Source organism: Carlito syrichta, unplaced genomic scaffold (assembly GCF_000164805.1).
Source record: "Carlito syrichta isolate Samal-C Ts95f unplaced genomic scaffold, Tarsius_syrichta-2.0.1 Scaffold313324, whole genome shotgun sequence".
Lineage (NCBI taxonomy): Eukaryota > Metazoa > Chordata > Mammalia > Primates > Tarsiidae > Carlito > Carlito syrichta.
This window is the reverse complement of record NW_007257420.1, coordinates 18,094-27,587: the sequence shown is the minus strand read 5'-3', so window position 1 is coordinate 27,587 and position 9,494 is coordinate 18,094. Positions and strand designations below refer to the sequence as shown.

Sequence of the window (9,494 nt, the reverse complement as noted above, 5' to 3'; positions counted from 1 at the left end):
TACAGGCGCGTGCTACCACACCCGGCTGATATTTTGATTTATTGTAGAGATGAGGTCTCGTCAAGTTGCCCAGGCGGGTCTCCAACCCACAGGCTCAGACAGTCCACTCGTCTCGGCCTCCCAAAGTGCTGGGATTACAGGCTGAGCCACCGAGCCCAGCTATCGTATAGTTTTAATAGTCTATTTTAAGCTCATAACAGCTTAATTTCTACTGCATACAATTTATTCTCTTATTTTCTCCACATTTAAAAAAATCTTAGAATCATGGGATGCATGTGAAGACTTGTTACATAAATATATTGTGTGAAGGTAAGGTTTGGGCTTCTGAGTCTGCCCCCCTGCCACCAGTGTGAGCATGGTACCCAATGGGCGATTTTATATCCTGTATTTACCCACTTTTCTTTCTCCCCCTCTCCTTTAGTACTGCCCAGTGTCTGTTGTTTCCATCCTTGTGCCTGTGTGTTTAGTACTCACTTATGAGTGACAACATGTAATATTCAGTTTTTTGTTTCTATGATAATTTACTTAAAAGGATGGTCTCCAGCTACATCTGTATTTTGCAAATGTCATGATTTTGTTCTTTTTTATGCCTATATAGTATTTTATGGCATATATATATATATATCACGTTTTCTTTATCCAGTCCACTGTCATCTGGGTTGGTTCCATGTTGTTGCTATTGTGAATAGTGCTGCAATAAACATACAAGTGTGAGTATCTTTTTGGTAGAACAAAGTATACTCCTTTGGGTATATTCCCAGAAGTGGGATGACTGGGTTGAATGGTAACTATTTTTGGTTCTTTGAGAAATCGCCAAACTGCTTTCCACAGGAGTTAAACTAGCTTACATTCCCATCAACAGTGTACGAGCATTCCCTTTTTTCCTCAGCCTCACCAACATCTGTTGTTTTTTGACTTTTTAATGATAGCCATCCTGACCAGTGTGAGATGGTATCTTGTAGTTTTGATTTGCATTTCTGATAGTTAGTGATGCTGAGCATTTTTTCATACATGTGTTGGCTGCTTGTATGTCTTCCTTTGAGAAATATCTGTTCATGTCCTTTGCCTACTTTTTAATGAGGTTATTTGGTTTTTTCCCTGTCAATTTGTTTTTGTTACAAATTCTGGGTATTAGGCCTTTGTCAGATGCATAGTTTTCAAATATTTTCTCTCATTCTGCAGGTTGTCTCTTTACTTTTTTTTTTTTTTTTTTTTGAGTTGGGGTCTCTATTGCCCAGGCTGGAGTGCATTGGCACAGTCATGGCTCACTGCAGCCTTGAACTCCCGGGCTCAAGTGATCCTATTACCATAGTCTCCTGAGTAGCTGGAACTACAGATGCATGCCACCATACCAGCTAATTTCTTTCTTTCTTGCAGTAAAGATAAGCTTTTGCTAACTTGCCTAGACTGGTCTCAAACTCCTGGGCTCAAGCAGTCCTCCTGCTGTGGCCTCTCAAAATGCTGCAAATATGGGAGTGAGCCACTGCACCAGGCCCCTCTCTATTCTTTTTTTGCTTTTAAAATTTTTCATTTTAAAGATGTGGGGTACAATTCAGGGTTAAGTATACAAATGTTCATTATGCAGGTACCCTCATTGATGAGGTGTCTCCCCCACCCCGGCAGTTTCCCACTACTGCCAATCCCTTTCTTATAATATTATAATTGTTCAAAGTCTGCTTCTGAATGAGAACATGTGGTATTCAGTTTTTTTCTGTGATAGATCACTCAGTTCCCACGAAGTTCATCACTTTTGTCCTTCTTTATGGCTGCGTAATATTCCATCTTGTATATGTACCGCATTTTAAAAATTCAGTTCTCTTTCAATGGGCAGCGCAGTTGGTTCCATGTTTTTGCTATTGTGAATAATGCTGCAATAAACATGCATGTGCAGGTATCTTTTTCATAGAGTGATTTGAGTTTCTCTGGGTATACTCCCAGTAAAGAGATTGCGAGGTTGCATGGAAGGTCGATTTTTAGATCTCACTTCTCTCTACTCTCTTTTTTTTTTTTTTTTTTGAGTTGGATTCTCACTCTTATCGCCCAGGCTGGAGTGCAGTGGCACACTCATGGCCACCGCAGTCTCAACCTGCTGGGCTTAGGTGATCTTTCTGCCTTACCCTTCCAAGTAGCTGGAACTACAGATACTTGCCACCATGCCCAGCTAGTTTTTGTGATTTATTGTAGAGACGAGGCTGGTGTCGAACCCCCCAGGTTCAGGCAATTCTCTCACCTCAGCTTCCCAAGCTGAGCCACCACACCTAGCCCTTTCTACTCTCTTCATGGTTTCTTTTGCTGTGCTAAAGGTTTTGGGGACTTGGCCATGAATTCATTGCCTAGGCCAATGTCCAGGAATGGTATTCCCTAGGTTTTCTTCTAAGATTTTTATAGTTTGAGGTTTTACATTTAAGTTTTGGAACCATTTTAATTTTTGTATATGGTGATAGATTAGGGGTCCAGTTTCATTCTTCTGCATGCAGATAGCCAGTTTTTCCTGCAGCATTTGCTGAATAGGGTATCTTTTCCCCAGTGTTTCTTTTTATCAGCTTTGTCAAAGATGAGTTGGTTATATATTTGTTGTTTTATTTCTGGGTTCTCTATCCTGTTCTAATGCTCTTTGTGACTATTTTTGTACCCTTACCATGCTGTTTTGGTTACTGTAGCCTTGTAGTAAAATTTGAAGTCTGGGAGTGTGCTTGGTTTTTTTGCTGAGGATTACTTTGGCTATTCAGGCTCTTTTTTGCTTCCATATAAATTTAAGTGTTGCCTTTTCTAGGTCTGTGAAAAATGTTGCTAGTAGCTTGATAAGGGATTGTGTTGAATCTATAGACTGCTTTAGGAAGTATGGACATCTTAACAATATTGATTCTTCCAGTCCATGCGTATAGAATGTTCTTTCATTTATATCATCTTTGGTGTCTTTGAGCAGCATTTTGTAATTCTCATTGTAAAGATCTTATACCTCTTTGGTCAGATGATTATTGAGGTATTTTATTGTCTTGTAGCTGTTGTGAATGGGATTGTGTTTTTGATTTGGTGCTCAGCCTGCTTGTTGTTGGTGTATAGAAATGATTTTTGTGCACCGATTTTGTATCCCAATACTACTGAAGTCGTTTATCAGTGCTAGAAGCTTTTTGGTGGAATCTATAGGTTTTCTAGGTGTAGGATCATATCCGTAAAGAGATAACTTAACTCCCTCTTTTCCTACTTGGATACCTGTAATTTCTTTTTCTTGCCTGATTGTTCTCCCTAGGACTACTAGTAATATATTAAATAGGAGTAGTCATTTTTTAATACTGTGTATCTATTAACAAATTATTGTAACTGTAATATTTTTAAATAGTATATTCTAAACATTTTTATCTTCTAACCTTTATACTAGAGTTATAAGTGATTTATGTATCACCTTTATAGTAAGTCCCCTATATATGAACTTTCATTTTGCAACTTTCAAAGATGCAAATATGCGTTTGCATGTCCAGTCACATAAGTTAGTTCACATGTCTGGCATACATTGTCATATGCATGCATCCTCTACAAGTAGTTGTGCTTTTGTGTACTTCACAATACTGTTTTTTATGTATTACTTGTGTGAAAAGTATTATAAACCTATAACAATACAGTACTATAGCCAATTGTGTTAGTTGGGTACTTAGGCTAATTTTGTTGGACTTCCAAACAAATTGGACTTATGAGTGCACTCTTAGAACAGAACTCATACATATGTAGGGGCCTTACTGTATTAGAATAATCTGAATTTGAGTATATATTTACATAATTACCTTTATCAGTGGGTTGTATATGTTCATATGTTTTTGTGTTACTAATAAATATCCTTTCCTTTAAGCTAAAGAACTTCCTCAAAGGTGGGCTACCGAGTTAAAGACCGAAAGAACTTCCTCAAAGGTGGGCTACCAAGTTAAAGAATGTGATTTCTTTCTTTCCTTTTTTTAAGAAACATGAGTTCAAGTCCAAGCTCTGCTGTGGGATTTGCAACATTAAATTTTGATGACATGTATACATGTAAATGTTGTTCTGGAATGTAATACTTTAATTATGAAATGAAAATATGCACTTTAGGGAAATACTGGCAAATTAAAATAATATACATAGATTTATAAATAGCTAATACTTATTAAATCCTTAGGAGTTGTCAGTTATTATCCAAGTAATTTACATACATTAACTTTTTTTTTTTTTTTGGAGTTGGAGTCTCACTCTGTCACCCAGACTGGAGTGCAGTGGCCACTCCTGGCCACCACAGCCTCGACCTGCTGGGCTCCGGTGATCCTTCCACCTCAGCCTTCCAAGTAGCTGGAACCACAGGCGCGCACCACCACGCCCGGCTAATTTTTTGCTTTATTGTAGAGATGAGGTCTCGCCTGCCCAGGCGGGTCTCGAACCCGCGGGTTCAGGCAATTCACTCGCCTCAGCCTCCTAAAGGCGGGGGATTACAGGCTGAGCCACTGAGCCCGGCTACATTAACTTATTTAACAGTCAAATCTTCATGTTGTCTGTCCCATTTTCAAAATGAGGAAAGTGAAGATGTGGGATAAGATATTCCAGACTCATCTTGAAGATTTCTTGTTCTGTATTAGTCTGTGAGTCCTGATTTTTGTTATTGGTCAGGGGCATTTAGAGACAGTTTTGCATTATAGAAGTCCATTGCTTCTGATCTGTTACCAATCGTAAGCCTTTTCAGTGGTTCAGGCTAGGAAAAATTTAACAAGAAAAAATAAGTGTATAATATATTCCTAATTTAAGGATATGCTATGTTCTTTGGTAGGAAGACAAATATGAACTATTACATTTTGTATGTTATTACTCTTAAGTTAGCTTGAGGTAGCTTCCAAGCCTGCAAGTGTTGTAAATATCTAGCAGGTCTAGACTCTTATGGCTTTTTTCTTCTTCTCTAGCTCTGCCTGCTCAGAACTCTGCTCAGCCAAGAAGGAAACACAGGAGGAAGAATGGCTGCAGGACTGCTGACGACCTGGTCACAAGTGGGTAGTAAATTATTCTATTTCCAAAACAAAAACATTGCCATTCCCCAAAATAACAAATCTCTTGCCCATGACCTACAGCACTGCAGCCCAACCTGAGCTGATCTTTTCTAGTTCTTTAAGCTTCTTAGGGCAGAAGAAAGAATGCCTAGGAAAGGCTTCTGTTACCACATTTATTGATATTTTCATATATTCATCCAGGTTGAGTATGAATTCCATACTCTGCTGGGTGCTGTGAAGATTTTTACTAGGAATACTATTCACTAATTTCCCAGATATTCCTTATATCCTCTGTGGTATTCCTATCTATTAATATACTAGATCTGAATAAGACTGAAAGAGTTCTCACAACCTAATTGTACAAAAACCAACCATACCTCAGAAATGCTGTTAAAGCCATGATGTGAATGAGATGGCCCAGTGGGTAGGATGGAAAGAGTAGAGTGGCTGGGCTCGGTGGCTCAGCCTGTAATTCTAGCACTTTGGGAGGCCGAGGTGAGTGAATTGCCTGAACCTGTGGGTTCGAGACCAGCCTGGGCAACTTGGCGAGACCCTGTCTCTACAATAAATCAAAAATTAGCCAGGTGTAGTAGTGCATGCCTGTAGTTCCAGCTACTTGGAAGACTGAGGTGGAAGGATCACTGGAACCCAGCAGGTTGATGCTGGGGTGGCCATGAGTGTGCCCCTGCACTCCAGCCTGGGCAACAGAGTGAGATTCCAACTCAAAAATAAATAAATAAATAAAAGAAAGAGGAGAGTTCCGATAACTGAGCTTTAGGGCAAATAATAGAAGGTCTCAGGTGTATGTCTGAGTTTCTAATGCCTTGGGTCTCCTTCCCAGTCCTCTCTGGCTCACACACCATTCTGGTATATTGTTGAAGATGGTAATTGGCTGAGCCAAAATTATGTATGTGATGTTTTAGAACTCAGTGACCTTCCAGGAAGTAGCAGTGGACTTTTCCCAGGAGGAGTGGGCATTGCTGGACCCTGCTCAGAAAACTCTATACAGAGATGTGATGCTGGATAACTTCAGGAACCTGGCCTCAGTGGGTAAGGCTGACCTCATGCTTTCTATTCATTTGTTCATGCAGCAAATAGTTCTGGAGCACATATTGTGTTCTAGGATCTGTGAAAAGAGTGGCAATACAGTGGTAAATACAAAATGAATGGGTTCCTGCCCTTGTGGGGCAGCCTAGTGGCTTCCCAAGAACATGCACTGATTTCATTTCTTCTGTCATTAAAAGCTTTAGGTAATTTGCAGTCTGTATCTGACCTTGGGCATGGGTCTCAAGGATCAGTTCCATATAGGGCATGTAGCATATGCTTTTTGTTCCTCATGAAAGAGCTCTGCTCTGATTGTTTTGCTGTTCCTCAAGTTGCACTTCACTATTTTAAGAATAGTTTGAGACCAAAGAATGGGAATCGGTTTGGGGGAATGTATTCTTTATTCCTACATGGTCCTCCCACATTAAGGGTCTTTCCTTATGAGCAGGTTATCAGCTCTGCAAACACAGTCTGATCTGTAGGGTAGACCAGGAAGAGCTGAAGACAGAGGAAAGAGGAATTCTCCAGGGTACCTGTGGAGGTGAGTCCTGGGCAGAAAGAAATCATTATGTGGAAGAGTTTTAGCCAGCAGGGATTGGTACATTAGGGAATGTCAGTCAGTGCAGGAAAAGGAGGCTGAGGCCATTACATAAACTTCCCTTCCACTTTCACCATATTTGGTCTCAAAGAAAGAAGAGTTTTCATTCCCTTTTAACTTTAACATTTCCATGAGGGCTTTTTGTTCAGTACTCCCTGTTTTGTTTTTCAGATAATACTATCTGATTTTCTCAAACATCCAGAATCCTAAAATACTTCCCATTTTTATTGCTTGTTCTTATCATTGGTATCTCCTCCCAGAGCCAGACTCCTAAAATAATGTTTTGGGTCATTGGTTGCATCTTTTCTTTCACATTTTTGTCCTCTATTGAGTTTTATTATTTGAAAACATGTTTATAGGATCTGCCTTCCTTTTTATTTCATCCCAACCTTTTCTCCTCATAATTATATAATTTTTTCCTGTGCTATTTCAGACTGGGAAACTCAACTTAAAAGAAAAGATACCGCTGCTATGCAGAATGTTTCCGGAGAGAAAACATCCAATGGCATAAAAATGGTAAGACCTACTAGGAATGATTCCTGGTTCTTTACAGTAGGATAAGTCTGATAATTTCAATGAGGTAAAACATTAAGACCCCAAAGCAAAGGTGAGAGTTGAGACGCCAAGCTTTCACCAGGAAGTTATCTCAGGAGATAGTTTACAATGCTCATGAAATTAGAGAATTCTTTAAATCTAACTTAATGTTTGCTGCCTCACAGAGAATAACCACGAGCAAACATTTATTTAAATATGACTCCAATGTTAAGTATTTAATACATAATTAATTCATTCTTCACTGATTTGAAAAACTCTGTATATAAGAAGCCCTTTCTTCAGAATGAACACATTAGAGCCTTAAGTAAAGCACTGAGCTAATTCAACTTGAAAAAACTAAGAGTAAAAATCACACACACTTAATAAAAATGATACATGTTGGTCATGATCATGTGCTTCCTATACATAGCAGAATCCACATGGAGAATTTCTGTGAACCTGATAAGAATGAGAAAACCTTTAGTTACCACTTACTCCCTTTTCAGCAGGCACAAACTCAACCTGGTGAGAAACTCTTGGAATGTAACCATTGCGGGAAATTCAAAAAGAACTCTCATCTTATTTGTACAAGATATTGCAAGGGAGAGAAATCCTATAAATATGCAGGATGTGGCAAATTCTTCAGCCTCCCCTCAACTCTTAGAACGCACATGAATATTCACACTGGAGAGAAAACTCCTGAACTTAATGATTGTGGAAAAGCTTTCAATACAGAGCTCTCCCTCAGAAAATATTTAAGAACATTCACAGGAGATAAGTCTCATAGGTGTGATCAATGTAGTATGTCCTTCATCCTACACTCTTCCTCCTCAACACATGAGCACATACCTACTCAAGAGAAACTCAGTGAATGCAGTGACTATAGAAAAAAGTCTCCCCTTAAAGACCAGAAAAAAGGATATACTGTGAACGAGAATTTGGAATGTAGTGAACAGGGGAAAGCTTTCACTGACTCTTTATTCCTTCAGAAATGTGTCAGAACTCAAACTGGAGAGAAACCCTATGAATGCAGTAACTGTGGGAAAGCCTTTATTTTTCAGTCTTCTCTTAAGAAACACATGCGATCTCATACTGGAGAGAAACCTTATGAGTGCAATCATTGTGGAAAATCCTTCAGCCAGAGCTCTCATCTTAATGTGCACAAAAGAACTCACACTGGAGAGAAACCCTTTGACTGTAAGGAATGTGGGAAGGCATTCACTGTTCCTTCGTCCCTTCAGAAACATGTCAGAACCCACACTGGAGAGAAACCCTATGAATGCAGTAACTGTGGAAAAGCCTTCATTGATCAATCATCACTTAAGAAACACACACGGTCCCATACTGGAGAGAAACCTTATGAGTGTAATCAATGTGGAAAGTCCTTCAGTACAGGTTCTTATCTTATTGTGCATAAGAGAACTCACACTGGAGAGAAAACCTATGAGTGTAAAGAATGTGGGAAGACATTTAGGAATTCCTCTTGCTTGAGAGTACATGTAAGAACTCACACTGGGGAGAAGCCTTATAAATGTATTCAGTGTGAAAAAGCCTTCAGCACAAGCACTAACCTCATAATGCACAAGCGAATACATACTGAGCAGAAACTCTTTGAATAAAATTACTTTGTGATAATGTATGTTATCCTTCATGCCACATTATTCATTTTATTTTATTTAGTTTTTTTGAGGGGGGTTGTTTTTTGGAGTCACTGTCACCCAGGCTGGGGCGCAGTAGCATAATCATGGCCACCATAGCCTCAACCTGCTGTGCTCAGGCAAGCCTTCTGCTCAGCCTTCCAAGTAGCTGGAACTACAGGCATGTGCCGTCAGCCCAACTGATGTTTTGATTTACTGTAGAGTTGAAGTCTCACCAAGTTGCCTGGGCTGATCTTGAACCCATGGGCTCAGGCAGTCCTCTCGCCTCCAATTCCCAAAGTGCTGGAATTACAGACGTGAGCCACCACTCCCAGTTGCCATTCTTCATTTTAGACCTCACACTAGAGAAACCCTGTAGTGACTGATAAGAAAAAACTTTCAGGCACAACTCTTGATTTATGTTATACTGGGACAAACCTTATAAATATTACAGTTTTATTATTGTTTTTATCAATGAGGGTTTCATCCTTAGAAGTGCCACAACAAGCCGGGCTCGGTGGCTCAGCCTGTAATCCCATGCCTTTGGGAGGCTGAGGTGAGTGGATTGTCTGAGCCCGCGGGTTCGAGACCCGCCTGGGCAGCGAGACCTCATCTCTACAATAAATCAAAAAATCAGCCGGGCGTGGTAGCGCATGCCTGTAATTCCGGCTACTTGGAAGGCTG

General features: G+C 39.8%; 1 protein-coding gene across 1 annotated transcript in view; it reads left to right on the top strand.

The window, feature by feature from the left end:
* Positions 1–8,828, top strand: part of ZNF177 (zinc finger protein 177) — a 14,283-nt gene extending 5,455 nt beyond the window's left edge. The window contains exons 2-7 of the mRNA XM_008070291.2: positions 3,845–3,903; positions 4,914–4,997; positions 5,921–6,047; positions 6,490–6,582; positions 7,073–7,155; positions 7,683–8,828. Of these exons, the coding sequence (XP_008068482.1) occupies positions 4,965–4,997; positions 5,921–6,047; positions 6,490–6,582; positions 7,073–7,155; positions 7,683–8,792 (1,446 nt within the window). The 5' untranslated portion in view covers positions 3,845–3,903; positions 4,914–4,964 and the 3' untranslated portion in view covers positions 8,793–8,828. The remainder of the gene's footprint in view (positions 1–3,844; positions 3,904–4,913; positions 4,998–5,920; positions 6,048–6,489; positions 6,583–7,072; positions 7,156–7,682) is intronic.
* Positions 8,829–9,494: the final 666 nt, after the last annotated feature.